General features: G+C 51.0%; 1 protein-coding gene across 1 annotated transcript in view; it reads right to left on the bottom strand.

Annotated features, from left to right (window-relative positions):
• Positions 1 to 9002: 9002 nt before the first annotated feature.
• Positions 9003 to 22192, bottom strand: part of LOC137418097 (E3 ubiquitin/ISG15 ligase TRIM25-like) — a 39908-nt gene continuing 26718 nt past the window's right edge. The window contains exon 8 of the mRNA XM_078770742.1: positions 9003 to 9541. Coding sequence (XP_078626868.1) covers positions 9021 to 9541 — 521 coding nt within the window. The 3' untranslated portion in view covers positions 9003 to 9020. The remainder of the gene's footprint in view (positions 9542 to 22192) is intronic.

The following is a 22192-nucleotide window of genomic DNA, read 5'->3' as shown; positions in this document are numbered from 1 at the left end:
CGCCCAATGGTGCACAGGTCATGTGGGAGACAAAAGAGACAAATGAGCGAGGGGTAAGGTCACAAGGGTACACATCAATAAGGCAATGCAAGGCGAAATGCGTATGGAGGGTGAAGTGAGAAAGCTCGTCCCTACCGTACGTCACCCCCCTGTCACCTACACTACCCTTGCCCTTACCCCATATGTACAAAATCTACACATTACCAATCCGTCGCTACTGTCACGTCTCCCCACATTTCTTCTATACCAAATTCGTCACCACAATCCCTCTAACCAAAATTTGCCATCACCCAATTCATCATCAATCCTCATAATAAGGAAGAGATGGAACATCAAGCACAATGTCACACCCACGTCATGATGCGTCTCACATTCCAAACATTTGCACAGTAAAAAATAATCAAAACATGGCATGGTGTGGAGTACCTGTCACCTCAGGTGAGTGGATGCAGATGGTGCGAGGAGACTTCCTAATCCTAACTATCCTCTAAATGACATTAACACACTTTACACTACACCCAGGGTCTCTCCCTGCCAATCCATTGGCCATCTTACACTATGGGTTCTAAAAACCAATTCCCATTGACCAAACTGTGGTGCTTCTCAATTTGGGGTCTCACTCCCCCGATTCATCTCCCGGTGCCCTTGCACAATTTCTGGGCTGTGACATGTAGCTCTCCCAGCAGGTCTACCCACCTGCACACCTCCACCACTGTAGTTGCCACCCGAGCTTACCTAGCTCCTCACCCTAACCTAACTAACTGGGGAAGGCCCCTCCTGGCTCTGTCACCCCACTCGGTGCCCTCTGGCACTGGGCTACCCGGGTCCGTCCTCCGGATCCTCGGGCCCCATCCACAACAACTATACTCAAAGGCAAAAGTTATTGTGACACACAAATAACAAACAGAATCAGTGTTAAACCTTTACTGCCGTGAATGAAATGTTATTACATGGAAAGACAAATGTTTCAAGGTATGGTAACGATCAACAGTCCAAAAGAACAGCGCACCTGGCATATGCAAATGAGCCACAACAGAAGAGGGGGTTCACAAGCAAGTTCACACGGTCAGTAGCGAGTGGGTCCACCTTGTGCATTGATGCAGGCCTGGCACCTTCGCCTCATTGAGGCCACTAAACGTCGATGAAAGTCCTGGGGAAGATCATTCCATATCCGAGGAAGGATTTGGCGGAGTTCCTGCAGCGTTGTTGGAGGATTCGGATGACGTCGTAAACGTCGCTCCATTTCATCCCAGACATGTTCAATGGGTGACAAATCAGGGGATCTTGCGGGCCAGGGTAACACATTAACATTGTTCTGATTAAGATACTGCTGTACAACTCGAGCAACGTGTGGTCTGGCGTTATCGTGTTGAAACGTCACTCCAGGGCCATTCAGTTGCAAAAATGGTAAAGCGGCCATTTGCAAAATCTCGTCTCGGTACCTCACAGCATTCAAGTTCCCCTCAATCACAATCATTGGCGTCCTTGCTGCAGCTGTTATCCCACCCCAGATCATAACGCCCCCACCTCCAAAACGATCCTCTTCCAGAACACATGGCCTGATGTCGCCATAAGTGCCAAATGGTGTTTCTATGGACGTTGAATCGACAAGCAACGTCACGCTGCGAGGTGCCAGACTGAAGCATACCGATAGCTCTCCATCTGTCATTTTCCCTGAGGCGTGGCATGTCGAACTTGTTCCAGAACGATTAATAGAGGTGTTTTTCTGACTTCTGCACTTCTTAAGGCTGCATTGAGTGGAAATGATAAGCGTCTGGTTGTCTGGCCTTTTAAAGTGAACATTGCTGGCCATTTTTCTCGAATATGTCATGCTTCTTGCAAATTTCATGCAATTCGAACAACAACTGCTTGGTTGCGTTTCTTCAACCATTTTAACACACTCTTTCTCTGGTTCAAATCCAAAAATTCATTCCCAAGATTATCAATGAAAAAATTCCATGTCACAATAACTTTTGCCTTTGAGTATTCTACTGGCTCCCAGAGCCCACCTGCGGCCTCACCTGGCCGACAGCCTCACAGTGGTGGAGTGCCCAAACCAACTACACACACTAACAGGCTACACGCCCAGCCATTTCCACAACACTAATGCACCCATCCAATCACCATTCTTCCACCCGCACCACAGATGCCAATATCCAACCACAATTTACCTATACCCTCTACCTAACACTTACACTACCCGCCCCGGGTATTCGTGATGGGGGTCCACTCTTCCCCCATTCACACCTTCGCACCATCCACTCCACTCCATTGTTTCCACCATGCTCACTCCACGACCATCCATTCCAATACTCCATTTATTCCACACTACCATTCTCCATACCTGTTGTTGCACACCTGTGCACTCACACATGGTGCCACCTGCACCCTCCTCCTCTTCCTGGACCATTGGGTCAGCACAATACACAATCTCCTTCACTCACTCATACACTGCTCCACACACCTGTTCAGTTGCACACCTGTGCAATCACACCTGTTCAATCCTCAACCACACGGCATCATCTCATCTAACTACTCCCCTCTGAAACTTGCGCTTCCCAGTCGCCCCTTTAAACTATTGCGCTCCCACGTCATTATCATCCACTCTACTCTACCTGCGTCCCCACTACAGGTGTCATTGTCACTAACTAACCTTAACGTTACCTAATGTCATCTTCGCTAGATCCCTACACACGATATCCTAACCCACCCGGGCTAGTTTTCAATGCCATACACCCCATAAGCTAGTGCTCCTTTGCCTCCCTCTGTGAGGGATGACAGAGTTGCCATCCCACCACATCGGGGAGGTCCTACTATCAATTTGGCACACCAAATTTCAGCCAATCAAAAATTTTGCCAATCATCTGCCAATCACCGTACCAATCATCAAATTTTGCCTTTTTCTAATTTTGGGGCCAAAATACTAACCTCATCACCCGTCTACTTATTAGATCCTCTCGGTGCGCCAATTCACTTTGAAAGCTCGGCTTCGTCCAGCCGAGCAATGAATGCGGGTTGTTTTGTGCCAGCGGCTGGATACGTTCCGCATTCGGGGCAGGGACGGGGGCTTACCTGGGCCGAGATCCCACGCACCACCTCGGCGTGGAGCCATCCAATGTCCCGATCTCGACCTGCCGGCACGTCTCAACAAAAAGTGGTCGCCATGCCGACCCTTCCTATCGGGCTGCCCGTTCCGCCTAGCGGAGCACGGACGCGGCCGTTCCCAGCACGGCCCAGCGTGGATCATGTACGGCGGTCCTTTCGAACCCGCCGTGCTTCGGATCCCCACTGTTTCTCGCGGCACGCGAAGCCCGGCACGCACCGAGGGCCCGATTCGGCTATAAGGCGCTCTTACCGCTAACCCGGTTACCGTCGATGCCTCACCTGCATGCTTACACGCATACGCTACCCCTTTCTTGCTCATACATCCAGCCGTCTCCCTGCTCCTCGTACCTTTCCTTACACACCTCGGTACACTCATTCCGCTCACAGACTTGGTCACACACCTGACCACCGAACACCTTAGCACACATTCGTCGCTTGCACACCTCACCAACACACCTCTTTGCGCCCCCTCCTCGGTCACCTCCTCTGTGACAATCACAGGTGTGCTCTCACTCGCACACCCAACCACGTGCCTCACGACCAACTCAAGTGTGCATTCCCACACACGCTCTACCATTCCAGGTGTGCATCCTTCCATTCCAGGTGTACATCCTCACTCACCTGTCACAACCAACTCACGCTCCGTGTCACTCTCACTACTCTCACCTCCACTCTCGACAACGCACTCACCCTTACTCTCGACAGCGCACTCTTTTCTCATGCACCCGTCCGTTACACACTTTTCTCGCGCATCCTCTTGCGCACACTCTCCCGTTACTTCCGCCGTAACACTCACCCCAGGCGTACACTCTTTCGTTACATCCTCTGTAACACTCATCACAGGCATGCATGCTTCCGTTACATCCTCTGTAACACTCCTCACTACGCGCTTCCATGTGCTCCCTCGCACACGCGCTACAACCAACTCACTCTCGACAGCGCACTCACTCCTTGGCGCGCACTTTTTCCTCACACACCCCATGGTCGGACATTCTCGCACACCTCGTTTTTCGCACACCAGACATGTCGCACACTTCACCAAAGGCCTCTCATGAACACCCGGGTCCACAACAACCCCCAAGCCGACTGAAGCTCCCCTCACATCATGTACATTTCCGATTATATCGCCACTCACCTTGGCACCTCGTCTCCGCACCTCCTTTGCCACCTGCAAACTCTTTATTTGGTTAGTGAGCAGAACATCATGAGTTGAGCACCGACCTTGTACATATTCCATCACCTCCTCCCATATTTCTCTCTTAGTTTCTGTCCGTCTCTTCTTAATTTCACTCACCTCTTCTTCCACTTCCTCTAATTTTTGCTTCACCTCTTTTATTTCCCGGTGCGTCTCCTCAAGTTCGTCCTCTAAGGCTACCATGACCGTCTCTATGTGCATCCTCACCTGCCGGTCCTTCGTCTCCATTACCTCTGTCACCTCGTCCAACCTCATTGTCAGTCCCTCACGTACCATCTGACATTGCCTCTGTGTCGCTATTAAGTCATTTTTAATTTATTTTTGTGTCGCCTTTAACCCTCCTAGTACCGCAGTGTTCCTTTGAACCTGCTCCACTAACTCCGTTTGTCCCTCTGTCAGCTGTTACACCTCCTCCGTCAGATCTTCTATTTCCCCTTGTAACCTCGCCGTATTATTCCTCACCTCTTTCTCTATATGCTTTTCGCCTCGCTTTACCTCCTCGCGTACCCCCGAGACCTCCTCACTTACACCTCGTCGTATCTCCTCTTTCATCCCCTCCCTCTCTTTTGTAGATGCCACCCTCATCTGTTCCAATTCATCCCTCTGAGCATCCAGTTTACTTTCTAACCCGATTTGCACCTCCTCTATCTGGTTCCCCATTCGTTTGATTTCCCGGGCAGATTGATCCCCTACTTCCCGATTTCGGGTGACACCGTCACAATTTCGGTCTTTGAGGCCGGCCGATAGGCACAGTGTGACCCGAAGGGATGAGGTTCTCCTGACCACGTGGCCCTTGACTTGGTTTTTCCGCACAATGTGGGCGCTTTCAGGATGAACTTTAGCCGGGGAGCGTTTGGGCGCCCCAGTCTGATACTGCCGCCCACGCGCAGAACAACTTGTGAGTGCAAGTGGGTCCCGGCGGTCCCACTGGCCTAGCGCTACCATGTTTAGACAGCGAAAGTCCGTCCCCGGGCACCACGTCTGACTGTCTTATTCAGAGAGCATGGCGACGTGGGCACGGTAGGACACCCGCGGAGCCCCGGCGGACCAGGGGCGCGCAAGCCTACGCGTTAGCGTGCTACGGCGGAATCAACGGCTTCGGCCACGGCCGGGCCGATATTCGGCCCGGTCGCCCGGAAAATGAACTGGTTCGATGCCCGCGCTAGAGAGGTCGCGGGCGACTGAGATGTATTAACCAATAATTAATTAATTTGAGATGTCCGATTTCTAGTGTTTGGAAATTTGGAAGAGCTTGACCCTAGCCTTTCCCTTGCGAGGGCAAGGAGGAACTTAACACTTGACACTTAAGCTTAGTTTGAAGTACACCCTGCCAGCACTCCCGGTGGGACGGCAGGGCAACCAGAAGGGACGAGGTTCTCCTGACCACGTGGCCCTCGATCTGGGAAGCGAGAGGCGTTCCATTAGTGGACGCGCCCCTCACGCCCGACTTTTGGGCGGCCCCGGCAGGCCGTTTGTTTTGACGTTCCGTGACAGGCCCCGCACCCCCACCTCAGGGCCGACCGGGCGACCGGAATGAATCCCGGTGTCCCGATCCGAACCTTCAGAGCGGGCCGACTGGGGAGTGCCAAGCACCCCGTACCTTTACTTTCCGTCCCTGCGGTCCCAAATACCGGAACCACCCGAATACCACTTTATTTGACAAAATGAGGTGCGGCCTACAGCCTTAGAAAACCAACCCTAAATAAGTCAATACCTCCAACGACACGGGTGCGCATTCGTGCCGCGTGACGTGGTGACGTCATCGCGCTTTCACCTTAAAAGATTTATTTGATATTTTGATATAAACCTTAGAAAACCAACCCTACAGAAGTCAAATGGTCCAATAAAGGGTGATGGGAGGGTGATGGCAGGGTGATGGGAGGGTGGTGGGAAGGTGATGGCAGGGTGGTGGGAGGGTGATGGCAGGGTGATGGGAGGGTGATGGCAGGGTGATGGGAGGGTGATGGCAGGGTGATGGGAGGGTGATGGCAGGGTGATGGGAGGGTGATGGCAGGGTGATGGGAGGGTGATGGCAGGGTGATGGGGGAGGGTGATGGGGGAGGGTGATGGGGCCTCCCTATAGAAGTCAGTCTCTCCAACGACACAGGCGCGCATTCGTGCCGCGTGACGTGGTGACGTCATCACACTTTCCCCTCAAAAGACCCATTTGATATAAGTTAATATTCTGATATAAGCTTTAGAAAACCAACCCTATATAAGTCAATACCTCCAACGATACAGGTGCGCAAAATACAAAATCACAAAAGATTTATTTGATATAAGTTAATATTTTGAATAACTCGGTCAATATCAGTCCGAATTTCGCCAAATAAAGGTTCCCGTTATCCACAGATACCCCTGTATCCTCCTAGAGGCGAAGTCAGGATGAATTTCGCAAAAAATTAAGTCCTTCGGCAACGAAGATTTAACATGGGGCTTTCCTATGTAACTTTACCCCGAGGTAATTCCACCAAAAATCCCCGAAATTTCGCGGGTCCCGTTCTATTGAGTGTTAAGCTAATCTAGCGACTGCAAAATCTGGAAACAAAATTAAAATCCGACCTATCGTTGGCCCTGGAAGGATTGAAAAAGAACTAGGATTATTTTTCCTCTGCAAGAATGTACGGAGCTCTTAAATCTTCATCCCTTAACATCCATCGACAATCCATCATGTTCCCCATAGCTATTGATGTTATGCATCTAACGGTGAGCATAAGAACCATCAAAAAATATTTTAAAACCACTTTATTGGACAAAATGAGGTGCGGCCTAGCATCTAGTCGAGACCAAGTCACCCAGGCCGATCACCCATTCCGACCCCAAATTCCTCATCGACGATAACTAAACAATATATTATATGAATCGCACCGTACATACCTCCTTCTAGATCTTGATCTTGTCTTGATATACTCACTCAGGCTCACTCTATCACGACTGAGTCCTCTCAGCTCTTCCAAATGGCGTCCGTTCCGCCTCGTGTCCAGTCCAACTTCCCGAGGGAGTCGGGGTAGCGTCATTGACTGAGTGCAAGGACCTCTGCAGGTTATGGTGGATTTGTTCTGTAATTTGTTCAGGATGCCGGCGATAGCTCACCTGCTCTTCACGAAGGACACCTTTGGATCTTTACCGTTCAACAACTATTGTCGGGAGACGGGATTCCCGTCTAACGTTCATCCGAGGGACGGCACTTGCATTGATGGATCATCCCACCTGTGAAACACCGGGTGAGCCCCTACCGCACATTTATGGATCATCCTACCTGTGAAACACTGGGATGAGCCCCTACCGCACATTGATGTTTCATCCAACCTGTTAAACACCGTGATGAGCCCCTACCGCACATTGATGGATCATCCTACCTGTGAAACACCGGGATGAGCCCCCACCGCACATTGCTGGATCATCCTACCTGTGAAACACCGTTATGAGCCCCCTACCGTGCATTGATGGATCATCCTACCTGTGAAACACCATGATGAGCCCCTACCGCGCATTGATGGATCATCCTGCCTGTGAAACACCGGGATGAGCCCAATAACGCGCATTGATGGATCATCCTACCTGTGAAACACCGGGCTGAGCCCCCTACCGCACATTGATGGATCATCCTACCTGTGAAACACCGTGATGAGCCCCCTACCGCACATTGGTGGATCACCCTACCTGGGAAACACCCTTGTTTTCAATTCTACTGCACATTGTTCCCGATTGTGACATCACAAAGCACGTTTCGTACATGTTATATCGCAGGTTTTTCACTCACGATACAAACGTAATACCTGGGAAGATTAGTCATTCAGGTTGTAATATCAACATTCAATGGCGTCGACGTGTAAAATTAAAAAGAGAAGTGAATTGGTGAATGTTTAACATGAAGGTGTTTACCTGTTCTTTGTTTAAATATCCAGGTATAGCGAGATCGAAGTCCCCACTACCAAGAGTTGTCGGGTCGGGTTTCCCCCAATTGGAGAAATTCGAGAGTGAACCCCAACCTGCCCCTCCCGGAGTGCAATGTCGCCCTGAGGGCAGCACCTGTATGATCACGGTTTACCTCCCGCCAGGTGAATATGAATTGTTAATGACAGTTAAGTACATGATGCGACGCCTTCTCTGGAATTTGCATTCACGTGATGACGCTAAATTAACTTAGTAACGTCACTACACTGGTGATGAAATGGTGATTTTATCTCTGTGTTTTGATTGGATGGAAGAGATTTCCACAAAGATTAAGATTAAAACCTACGTGAGAAACAATGAGAATGTGAACCCGTCATCGGATGAAAAGAGAGAGTAACACCCAAAAGGTCACCTGGCCATGTTTCGAAAGGTGTGATTCGTGATACCTGATGAACGTTCTGTTAATTCCATCCATGGATCCACATTCCACCTTTGATCCGATCCAAACCCACTGTCACCTTCACGATTAACGCCGGTGCTCCATTCCAGGTAAACACAAAGGGTTTCATCTACCTGGACGGACTTTCTTCACTCAAACATCCCATTCAATGACACGTATGAAGAAGAAGAATCTATTGCATCTGAGGAGAGTGAAGAGTTCGGGTTAAAGTTCATTTCACATCAAATAAGATAAACAATGAACTTATTAAGTTATATAAACTTTATTATAATATAAACAATAATCAGTAATCTCATCATCATGAACATGTAAATGATTCGATTGATTTGACCCAAAATAACCGGATCAGTTCGTGATGAAAGTTTATTTCACCAAATGTACAAAATGAACGGAATCATCCCAAACCCCAATAGCGGGTTTAACGGGGTCCATGAAGTTCCCCCTGAACACGTGCAGGACCCGCGAGTCCCCAAAACACGTCATCTCTCCCGCCTCGCAATCCAAGAAGAACCCAAACCGTTCATGATCCCCCGGGACGGACAGGAAGGGACATTGATTGTTGTGAAATGCGGAGTATTTGTTATTACATTTATATAAACACCAAGACTCGGGATTCTCTCCCAACCCGCTCTCTCCCCCTTTTCTCCCCATGGAGTTTAAACAGATCCCGATTTCGCACCAACGACTCGACCCCACATCGACCTCCCAGTAATGGCGACCTGAGGAGAAACAATCACGGGAAACAACTTGTTCATAAACATCAAACCGATCAAGATGTTCCGGGTACTGATTGTCGGTCCTGGTTCGAGTCGCCGTCCTGAGATCCCCAGAGATCTTGATCTGTCGATGTGCAGAGTTTGGTTCCAGACTCGGGGTCCGTCCATCTGCGGACATGACACGGGGTCGCGGACATTGTTAGACAAACGGACAGAAACACAAACCATTTATCTTTATAACAAAAAAACTTTTATTACAACAATTGTTTTGTTTATTCACTTCACGATCAACAACTTTATTTGTTTATTCACTTCACGATCAACAACTTTATTTATTTCGCAATGAACAACTTACATTATTTATTTATTTATTTCACCGAGAACAACTTCGAGGGGAGTGGATCGGGAGGGGAGAAGACGAGGGACGAGATCTGTGAGTGAGGAGAGAGGATGAGGAGGGGACAGAGGTTGAGGGAGCGGAAGAGGTTGAGGGGAGAGGGGTCAGAGGTTGAGGGGCGGCAGAGGTTGAGGGGAGAGGGGTCAGAAGTTGAAGAGGGGGGAGGGGAGGGGAAATGAAAATCCTGCAGGTGTGACACTGTTTAACAGGTCGACACACACATTGATGAGTCACTCTGCACCTGTGAAACACCGGGATGACAGTTTATAGCTCGGTCGGGATTCAAACCCAGGTTAGACACCTCAGAGCGAGTGTGGATACCTCTCAGACATCGTGCTTCACCTGTTACTTTCATCCTCCATTTGCTTTCCAATTCCGGAGATGTCTCCATGAAGCGAACCACCGTATCACCATGGAAACCAAGTGGTTTTAGCACTCCACGTTGATTGTTTTACACGTGTATTTATCTCACCTGGAACGAAGTTCAGGTGAGCTGATCCGATGACGCGTCGTCCGTCCGTCCGTCCGTCTGTAAACACTTGAAACTTCTTCTCCGAAACCGCTGATGGGATTTTGACCAAATTTGGCACAAATGATGTTTGTTGTGTTGTGACTAAAGTTTGTTCAAGGCATAAAAACATTCGTCGTCTAAGGGGTTTACCGGGGGTCAAGTGGATCCGGGTTTAACCCCCAAAATAGGAATTTGCTTTTTCCTCTGAAACTACACAAACGATTTCGATGAAACTTCACCACAACCTTCATCCCCCATGATGGACCACAGTTTATTCAGGGCAATAAAAAAAATCTGCTCCTTTGGGGATCTACGGGGTGGGAGGTGTTTCCCCGGGTGGAAGGTGTTGCCACGGGGTGGGAGGGGTTGCCCAGGGTGGGAGGTGTTGCCCCGGGGTGGGAGGTGTTGCCCCGGGGTGGGAGGTGTTGCCCCGGGGTAGGAGGGGTTGACCAGGGTGGGAGGTGTTGCCCCGGGGTGGGAGGTGTTGCCCCGGGGTGGGAGGGGTTGCCCAGGGTGGGAGGTGTTGCCCCGGGGTGGGAGGTGTTGCCCCGGGGTGGGAGGCGTTGCCACCCTCCACCCTCCAAAGGGGTGGGCAACACCTCCCACCCCTTTGATAATATAGATATAAGATAGATGTTTAGCAATCTACTGACAGCTGAGTTTCTCCATTCTGCTTGGAAGAATAAGATGAAGAAGAAGAGGAAGGGGAAGGGCCTGTGCTTTGTTTACGCCCTTTCTCCAGAAGAAGAAGAATGATCATGGCTGTTTCTCTGTAATGTTTTTCCAATTTGAAGAAGATTTATCAGAAGCAGATCGTTTCTCTGTCATGTTTTCTGAGTTTGAAGAAGAAGATTTATCAGAAGCAGATCATTTCTCTGTAATGTTTTCTGAGTTTGAAGAAGAAGATTTATCAGAAACATTTCATTTCTCTGTGATGTTTTCCGAGTTTGAAGAAGAAGATTTCTCAGAAGCAGCTCGTTTCCCTGTAATGTTTTCCGAGTTTGAATAAGAAGTTTCTCGTTGAGTATGAAATGCAAAGCTCGAACCAACATGATGGAAATCCAACACGAGGTCGATGGACGTTATTTTTATACTGGAAGAGTCGACCTGTCGCTTCACTGATGGATCAATTAGTCATCATGTCTCTTGCTGCTAGAAGGGGAAGGAGGAGGGAAGAGGAGGAAGGGAGGAGGAAGAGGATGGAGGGAAGGGGTGGGAGGAGGAGGGCAGGGGGAAGGGGAGGGAGGAGGAGGAGGAGGAGAAGGGGGGAGGGGGAGAGGAAAGAGGAGGGTAGAGGGGAAGGGATGTACTGCATATATTTGGGGGGGGGGGCTTTTACAGGATCCTCAATTTGGGGGAGAAGGAAAGGAGAACAAATTTACCCGTGCAAACAGAGCTTTAACATCAGCGTTGCCCAGGTAAATAGAGAAATTGTAATAACCTCTGCCACCACACCTTTACATAGTGTTTATGCCTTCGCACCAGACCCCACACTTCCTCTTGATGCCGAGGGCACATTTCCGTTGTTAACCTCCCGCTCCCTCCCCCCCCATGCCCCCGCGTGATGCCGTGCCCACATTGCCGATATCACCTCCCCGCCACCCTACCGCCCACACCCACAAGTGATGCCATGGCCACATTGCCGATATCACCTCCCCGCCACCCTACCGCCCACACCCACAAGTGATGCCATGGCCACATTGCCGATATCACCTCCCCGCCACCCTACCGCCCACACCCACAAGTGATGCCATGGCCACATTGCCGATATCGCCGATATCACCTCCCTACCGCAAACACCCACAAGTGATGCCATGGCCACATTGCCGATATCACCTCCCCGCCACCCTACCGCCAACACCCACAAGTGATGCCATGGCCACATTGCCGATATCACCTCCCCGCCACCCTACCGCCCACACCCACAAGTGATGCCATGGCCACATTGCCGATATCACCTCCCCGCCACCCTACCGCCCACACCCACAAGTGATGCCATGGCCACATTGCCGATATCACCTCCCCGCCACCCTACCGCCCACACCCACAAGTGATGCCATGGCCACATTGCCGATATCGCCGATATCACCTCCCTACCGCAAACACCCACAAGTGATGCCATGGCCACATTGCCGATATCACCTCCCCGCCATCCTACCGCCCACACCCACAAGTGATGCCATGGCTACATTGCCAATGTTACCCTCTCCCCTTCATAAATGTGTGTTTGTACCCTGAGTCTGGAGATTGTGGCCGTGGATAAGGAACAATGGCGGACAGACAATGGTGTATATATACACCACTCACAATAAGTTAGGGATATTGTCAGGTTCTTCGGTGTGGTTGGTTTTGTGTATTAATTATGTTGAAAAAGGTTGTTGGTCCTAATTCTATGGTTATTAACGAGTGTGAAAAAACACAGCATTCTTGATTTCAATACCATAACCCAAACCCCTATAAAAAAAAACTCACTCCCACAATATCCCTCTCACTCCCACAATATCCCTCTCACTCCCACAATATCCCTCTCACTCCCACAATATCCCTCTCACTCCCACAATATCCCTCTCACTCCCACAATATCCCTCTCACTCCCACAATATCCGTCTCACTCCCACAATATCCCTCTCACTCCCACAATATCCCTCTCACTCCCATAATATCCCTCTCACTCCCAAAATATCCCTCTCACTCCCACAATATCCCTCTCACTCCCACAATATCACTCTCACTCCCACAATATCCCTCTCACTCACACAATATCCCTCTCACTCCCACAATATCCCTCTCACTCCCACAATATCCCTCTCACTCCCACAATATCCCTCTCACTCCCACAATATCCCTCTCACTCCCACACAATTTCAATACCCTAACCCTAACCCTAACCCCGATAAAAAAAAATAAACTCACTCCCACAATATCCCTCTCACTCCCACAATATCCCTCTCACTCCCACACAATATCAATACCATAACCCTAACCCCTATAAAAAAAATAAACTCACTCCCACAATATCCCTCTCACTCCCATACAATATCAATACCCTAACCCCAACCCCTATAAAAAAAAATAAACTCACACCCACAATATCCCTCTCACTCCCACACAATATCAATACCATAACCCTAACCCCTATAAAAAAATTAACTCACTCCCACAATATCCCTCTCACACCCATACAATATCAATACCCTAACCCCAACCCCTATAAAAAAAAATAAACTCACACCCACAATATCCCTCTCACTCCCACACAATTTCAATACCATAACCCCAACCCCTATAAAAAATAAACTCACTCCTGTAGCAGTTACCGCTGGATGCACACAATCGCCTCGCACCGGCCAGAACACGGCCAGACGCGCCTCTCCCGGGCATGCCCGGACTCACTGTTCCCGGGCATGCCCGAACCTCCCGGGCACGCCCGGTCTCGTCTTTCCCAGGCATGCCCGCTCTCGCCTTTCCAGGGCTCGCCCAGAGCGTCCGGGCATGCCCGCTATCGCCTTTTCAGGGCTCACCCAGAGCGTCCAGGCATGCCCGCTATCGCCTTTTCAGGGCTCGACCAGAGCGTCCGGGCATGCCCGCTATCGCCTTTCCAGGGCTCGCCCAGTGCGCCCGGGCACGCCCAGCCTCGACTTGCCAGGCCACAGCCAAACACGCCCGGGCAGGTCCAGACTCGCCTTTCCAAGGCTCGCCCTTGACACCCGGGCATGCCCGGTATAGCTTTTGCCGGGCAAACTTCCCGACATAAATGTGTATATATATTGCTGCCCGATAAACGGGCTTGTCAGAATACCTGAGCTGTTTTGTTTCAATAAAGCAACTCGGACGAATTCCGTCTTTGGTCGCGTCAATTCTTTTGACTCGCGTTGGAGCGCATTTCCTTCATTGGTGACCTACCGACATGGATACGGCAGTGACGCTTAAACTGCCTACCTTCTGGGAGGCTCACGCGGCTGTTTGGTTCGCTCAGGCGGACTCTCAGTTCACCCTGCGACGCATCACCGCGGACGACACCCGCTTCCACCATGTTGTGGCGGCGCTCGGTTCCGCCACCGCGGCCCGCGCCTTCAGCCTCCTCGAGCACCCGCCAGCTGCTGACAAATACGACGCGCTGAAGACACTCCTCCTCGACGCTTTCGCCCTCTCACCGGCAGCACACGCACGGCGCCTGCTCGCTTTTCCCGAGCTCGGCGACACGCGCCCGTCTGAGCGCATGGACTATATGCTCTCGTTGCTCGGTGAGCACTCTCCGGATTTTCTGTTCCGCGAGCTGTTCCTTCGCCAGCTGCCTCACCCGGTACGCCTTGCCCTGGCTGGCACGTTGATCACGGATTCCCGCGCCCTTGCCAGGGAAGCCGATAAGATCTCCTCGGCGGGCCAGCACATCGGCGTGGTTACCTGGAGCCCGCCGCCGTCTGAGGCGAAGCCCACGATGCCCGAGCGCCCTGCGCAGTTGGAGGCCGAACTGCCGGTGCAACTGGCGGCCACCACGCCGCACCGCCCGCTTCCGACACGACGGCCGGGGCCTCCACCTGACCGGGCGTGGTGTTATTACCACGCCAGGTTCGGACACAAGGCTCAGACGTGCCGGCCCCCGTGCACTTTCGGCAGGTCGGGAAACGGCCGGGCCGGCGTTCATTCCCAGCCATAAGCGCCGGCCACTCGGGCAACTTGCTGTTTATTCGGGACAAAGCGTCTGGGCGGCGTTTCCTGTGTGACACCGGCGCCCAACTGAGCGTCATACCCGCCTCCAAGCAGGACAGGTGGGACGCCGTCTGCGGCCCCTCTTTGGTCGCTGCTAATGGCTCGGCCATACGCACCTTCGGCCCATGCGTCGTCACCCTCTGCTTCGGCAGCCAGCGTTTTCAATGGACTTTTGTGACCGCCTGCGTCCCCATGGTTTTGCTGGGCGCCGACTTCCTCTGCGCGCACGGGCTGCTGGTCGACGTCAAACGTCGTCGCCTTGTCAACGCCGAGACCTTCAGCTCCCTGGCGTGCACGATGAGCAGCTCCGCGCCGACCGAACTGGCGTGCGCCCTCCCGGCAGTGAACGAGTTCGCTCGCCTGCTCACGGAATTCCCGGCCCTCACACGGCCGACGTTTTCGGCCGTCGTGGTGCGGCACGGGATCGAGCACCACATACCCACTACGGGCCCGCCGGTCTATGCCAGGGCCCGCCGCCTCGACCCGGCCAAGCTCGCCATGGCGAAGGCCGAGTTCGACGCGTTGGAGCACCTCGGCATCGTGCGGCGCTCCGATAGCGCGTGGGCCTCGCCACTGCACATCGTGCCAAAGCCGGGGGGTGGGTGGTGCCCGTGTGGTGACTGCCGCCATCTCAACGACGCTACCACCCCCGACAGGTACCCGATCCCGCATATTCAGGACTTTTCCGCCCGTTTGGTGGGACGGGTCATCTTTTCGAAAATTGACCTGATAAGGGGCTACCACCAGGTACCTGTCCGGGCGGCCGACGTCCCGAAGACGACCGTCATCACGCCGTTCGGCCTGTTCGAATATTTGTGGATGCCGTTTGGCCTCAAGAATGCGGCCCAGGCGTTCCAGCGCTTGATGGACGGCGTGCTGCGCGACCTGCCATTTCTTTTCGTCTATCTGGACGATATCCTCGTCGCCAGCACGTCCCGCGCCGAGCACCTCCTCCACCTCCGAACACTGTACGGTCGCCTCAGCGAGCACGGCTTAATTGTCAACCCGGTCAAATGCCACTTCGGCGCGACAACCGTTGACTTTTTGGGCCACCGCATCACCAAGACTGGGGCCGTGCCACTGCCGACCAAGGTCGAGGCCATCACCATGTTCCCGCGTCCCCGTTCCATCAAGGCCCTCCAAGAGTTCCTCGGCATGGTGAATTTTTATCACCGATTCGTGCCCCGTGCTGCTCAGCTCATGCGGCCCCTTTACGAGGCCCTCTGGGGCAAGCCGGCCAAGCATGACATTGTTTGGTCCGCGGCCATGGACGCGGCCTTCGCCAGCGCCAAACGGGCCCTCCCCGACGCAACGCTGCTGGCTCACCCGGTGCTCAACGCGCCCATCGCCCTCACTACAGACGCCTCCAACTACGCGGTGGGCGCCATCCATGAGCAATGGGTGGACGGGGTTTGGCAGCCACTCGCTTTTTTCAGCCGGCAACTCCGGCCGAACGAGTTAAACTACAGCACGTTCGACCACGAGCTGCTCGGGCTATTCCTGGCCGTTCGCCATTTTCGACACCTCCTGGAGGGCCGCCCGTTCACGGCTTTCGTCGACCACAAGCCGTTGGTCTACGCAATGGCTAAGGTCACGGAGCCGTGGTCGGTCCGCCAGCAGCGCCACCTCTCCGCCGTGTCGGAGTTCACCACGGACATCCGGCACGTCGCCGGCAAAGACAATGCCGTGGCCGACTGTCTTTCTCGGGCCAGCGCGAACGCGGTCCACCTCGGCGTGGACTTCGCGCTCATGGCGGCCAACCAGACCACCGACGCCTCAGTGCAGGCACTCCGTGCGGCGGACACGGGCCTCCGCCTGGCCGACATTCCCTTCGCGGGCACCATCCTGCTCTGCGACGTCTCCCAGGGCCAGCCTCGCCCCATCGTGCCCGTTTCCTGGCAGCGCCGCATCTTCGCCTCCATCCACGGCCTTTCTCACCCGGGCCGGAAAGCTTCTCAGAAGCTGGTGTCGGCGTGTTTCGTCTGGCACGGCCTTCGACGAAACATCCGCGACTGGGCCAACGCCTGCACGGCCTGCCAGCGGGTCAAGGTCCACCGCCACACCCAGGCCCCGCTGGCACCATTCGCCGTGCCTGAACGGCGTTTCGACCACGTCCACGTGGACCTGGTGGGTCCCCTGCCCCCCTCGCGGGGGTTCACCCACCTGCTCACCATGGTGGACAGGACCACCAGGTGGCTGCAGGCCGTGCCCCTCGCCTCCACCACCACCGCCGACGTGGCGAGGCGTTCATCGCCACCTGGGTCGCGCGCTTCGGCGCACCAGCGGACATCTCGTCCGACCGCGGCCCACAGTTCACGTCTGAGCTTTGGGGCGCGGTCGCCCGTTCGTTGGGGGTCACGCTGCACTGCACCACGGCCTACCACCCCCAAGCCAACGGGTTGTGCGAGCGGTTTCACCGCTCCATGAAGGCCGCACTCATGGCCGGCCTTCAGGACGACTGTTGGGCCGACCGGCTGCCGTGGGTCCTTTTGGGCCTTCGCACGGCCCCCAAGGAAGACCTCCAGGCATCCGCCGCCGAGCTCGTCTACGGCCAGCCGCTCTGCGTCCCGGGCGAATTCGTGCCCGACGCTACCAGTCCCTGGTCCGCCGCTCGCCAGCGCTCGGACCTCCAGGAGGCCGCCCGACGATTTGCCCCCGTGCCGACGTCCCGCCACGGTGGACCCCAGTCCTACATCCCCCCGGCGCTTTGCACAGCGGAGTACGTCTTTGTGCATCATGACGCGCACCGGGGGCCACTCCGGCCGCCGTACGACGGGCCCTTCCGGGTCCTGCGACGGGGCGACAAGTCTTTCATCGTCAACTTCGGCGGCCGGCCGGACCGGATTTCTGTGGACCGCCTCAAACCGGCGCACATGGATGTCGACCGACCACCACGGTTGGCCCTTCCTCCGCGGCGAGGCCGCCCCCCGTCCACAGTTCCCCCCGCTCGACCACCCACCACCACGTCGGACCCCTGCCCACGACCCTCCAGGGGTCGCTTAGGCCGGGTCATCCGGACCCCCCTTAAATTGACCCTGCCGGTGCAGGTCGATTCTGGAGGGGCGTGTGTAGCGGTTACCGCTGGATGCACACAATCGCCTCGCACCGGCCAGAACATGGCCAGACGCGCCTCTCCCGGGCATGCCCGGACTCACTGTTCCCGGGCACGCCCGAACCTCCCGGGCACGCCCGGTCTCGTCTTTCCCGGGCATGCCCGCTCTCGCCTTTCCAGGGCTCGCCCAGAGCGTCCGGGCATGCCCGCTATCGCCTTTTCAGGGCTCGCCTAGAGCGTCCGGGCATGCCCACTATCGCCTTTCCAGGCCGCAGCCAAACACGCCCGGGCAGGTCCAGACTCGCCTTTCCAAGGCTCGCCCTTGACACCCGGGCATGCCCGGTATAGCTTTTGCCGGGCAAACTTCCCGACATAAATGTGTATATATATTGCTGCCCGATAAACGGGCTTGTCAGAATACCTGAGCTGTTATGTTTCAATAAAGCAACTCGGACGAATTCCGTCTTTGGTCGCGTCAATTCTTTCGACTCGCGTTGGAGCGCAGTTCCTTCACTCCCACAATATCCCTCTCACTCCCACACAATATCAATACCACAACCCCAACCCCTATAAAAAATAAACTCACTCCCACAATATCCCTCTCACTCCCACAATATCCCTAACTTATTGTGAGTCGTATATGTCGATGTATCTACTTATGTGGAAGTGACGTCGTATAATGAAAGCAGATCACACAAAAAGGGGGAAAATAAAATAGCACAACAAAGGCGAGGCACCGGGGGTGGGGGGTGGGGGGGGGAGAGGGATGGGCTGCTGCGTTCGTTGATATACGTACTTTTGAGCTCACCTGGTACAAAGTTCAGGTGAGCTTATGCGATGGCGTGGCGTCCGTCCGTCTGTCTGTCTGTAAACACTTGCAGCATCTTCTGCAAAACCGCTGATGGGATTTTGACCAAATTTGGCAGAAATGATATTTGTTGTATTGTGACTAAAGTTTGTTCACGACAATGAAAAAAAACGGGGTCTCAGGGGGTCTGCGTGGAGCCATATTTCCCCCCAAAATAGGTATTTGCTTTTTCCCCTGAAACGACAAACACTATTTCGATGAAACTCCCCCACAACCTTCACCACACGTGATGTACAAATGTTTGTTCAAGGCATTACAAAAGGAGGTATGTGGGAGTGGACCCCCAAAATAGGTATGTTGTACACCGCTCCTTTCCGATGCCATCTCCAGGCATTGCAAATCGTCATTGCCGGGCACCGAAGGGGGCTCGGCAGTGACGCACGCTGAAAGAGAGTACTCAGTTTTCACCCTGGTTGTTTGTTTTCTTTCTTGTTTTCTTTCTTGTTGTACAACGCTCCTTTCCTATGCCATCTCCAGGCATTGAAAATCGTCATTGCCGGGCACCGAAGGGGGCTCGGCAGTGACGCACGCTGAAAGAGAGTACTCAGTTTTCACTCTGGTTGTTTGTTTGTTTTCTTGTTTTCTTGTTCGTTTGTCCGGTCGATATCTCAGCCATCCTTTGAGCTAGGAAGCTGAAATTTCGGCGCAGTAGTGAGCAAGTCCTTTGTCAAAAACGATATTTTTGGTTTTTTGATTAATCAATTAATTGAGGAGTTATTTAATTATTAGCGATTAATTAAGTACTTATTTAATTAATTAAATTTCCCTTCTCTTCTGACCATTAACTCAGGCACCTTTTGAGTTAGGAAGCTGACATTTGGACATGCCAATGACCAGGTAATTTGGCTGCAAAGGATATTTTTGATTTATTAATTAATCAATTAATCGATTAATTATTTAATTATTCGATTAATGACAAAAACTTTTTTTTTTTTTAGTTACAGATTCTGATGAAATAGTGGTAGTTTATGTGTTCTCTGACCAAATTGATTAATAATTTAATTTTTTTATGATTATTATTTATTTCTTTTCATTATTAATGATTTATTTATTTTCTTTCTCATTTGGCCAATATCTCAGGCACCTTTTGAGCTGGGAAGCTAATATTTGGACATGAGTGACCAAGTGATGTGGCTATCAAGGATATTTTTGATTTATTGATTAATCATTTAATCGATTAATTATTTATTGATTAATCGATTAATTATTTATTGAGTAATCAATTAATTATTTAATTTTTTATTAATGACTTATTTAATTAAATTTCTGAAAGATACATCTTCGGATGAAGCACAAGTGGTTTAGTTATGCTATTAGCCAATTGATTATGAAAATATTTTGTGATAATCTTTTATTGATTTTAATTATACAATTAATCAATCAATTAGTGTACACCTCTCCCTCCCAATGCAGCCTCAATGAGCTGCACTGCGGTATTGCCGGGCGCCAGAGGCGCCCCGGCAATGCCGCTCTGTAGGACATTTAATTATTTGGCATGGGGGCGGTGTACTTTGAATGTATGTGTACTTGTTGTACACCGCTCCTTTCCTATGCCATCTCCAGGCATTGCAAATCGTCATTGCCGGGCACCGAAGGGGGCTCGGCAGTGACGCACGCTGAAAGAGAGTACTTAGTTTTCACACTGGTTGTTGTACACCGCTCCTTTCCTATGCCACCTCCAGGCATTGTAAATCGTCATTGGCGGGCACCGAAGGGGGCTCGGCAGTGACGCACGCTGAAAGAGAGTACTCAGTTTTCACTCTGGTTGTTGTACACCGCTCCTTTCCTATGCCATCTCCAGGCATTGCAAATCGTCATTGCCGGGCACCGAAGGGGGCTCGGCAGTGATGCACGCTGAAAGAGAGTACTCAGTTTTCACTCTGGTTGTTTGTTTGTTTGTTTGTTTTCTTTCTTGTTTGTTTGTCCGGACGATATCTCAGCCATCCTTTGAGCTAGGAAGCTGAAATTTCGGTACAGTAGTGAGCAAGTCCTTTGACAAAAAAGGTAATTTTGATTTTTTGATTCATCAATTAATTGAGGAGTTATTTAATTATTAGCAATTAATTAAGTACTTATTTAATTAATTAAATTTCCTTTCTCTTCTGACCATTAACTCAGGCACCTTTTGAGTTAGGAAGCTGATATTTGGCATTGCCAATGACCAGGTGATTTGGCTGCAAAGGCTATTTTTTATTTATTAATTAATCAATTAATCGATTAATTATTTAATTATTAGATTAATGACCAAAAAAATTTTTTTTTTTAAGTTACAGATTCTGATGAAATAGTGGTAGTTTATGTGTTCTCTGACCAAATTGATGAACAAGTACAGATACATTCAAAGTACACCGCCCCCATGCCAAATAATTAAATATGCTACAGCGCGGCATTGCTGGGGCGCCTCCGGCGCCCGGCAATACCGCAGTGCACCTCAAAGAGGCTGCATTGGGAGGGAGAGGTGCACACTAATTGATTGATTAATTGTATAATTAAAATCAATAAAAGATTATCACAAAATATTTTCTTAATCAATTGGCTAATAGCATAACTAAACCACAGGTGCTTCATCCGAAGATTTATCTTTTAGGAATTTAATTAAATAAGTCATTAATAAAAAATGAAATAATCAATTGATTAATCAATAAATAATTAATCGATTAATCAATAAATAATTAATCGATTAAATGATGAATCAATAAATCAAAAATATCCTTGATAGCCACATCACTTGGTCACTGTCATGTCCAAATATTAGCTTCCGAGCTCAAAAGGTGTCTGAGATATTGGCCAAATGAGAAAGAAAATAAATAAATGATTAATAATGAAAATAAATAAATAATAATCATTAAAAAATTAAATTATAAATCAATTCGGTCACAGAACACATAAACCACCACCATTTCATCAGAATCTGTAACTTAAAAAAAATAAATATATTAGACATTAATCGAATAATTAAATAATTAATCGATTAATTGATTGATTAATTAATAAATCAAAAATAACCTTTGCAGCCAAGTCACCTGGTCATTGGCATGTCCAAATATCAGCTTCCTAACTCAAAAGGTGCCTGAGTTAATGGTCAGAAGAGAAAGGAAATGTAATTAATTAAATAAGTACTTAATTAATCGCTAATAATTAAATAACTCCTCAATTAATTGATTAAACAAAAAACCAAAAATATCGTTTTTGACAAAGGACTTGCTCACTACTGTGCCGAAATTTCAGCTTCCTAGCTCAAAGGATGGCTGAGATATCGTCCGGACAAACAAACAAACAAA

The sequence above is a fragment of the Myxine glutinosa genome, chromosome 1, assembly GCF_964187855.1.
Source record: "Myxine glutinosa chromosome 1, kmMyxGlut1.1, whole genome shotgun sequence".
NCBI lineage: Eukaryota > Metazoa > Chordata > Myxini > Myxiniformes > Myxinidae > Myxine > Myxine glutinosa.
This window is presented reverse-complemented; position numbering and strand designations above follow the sequence as displayed.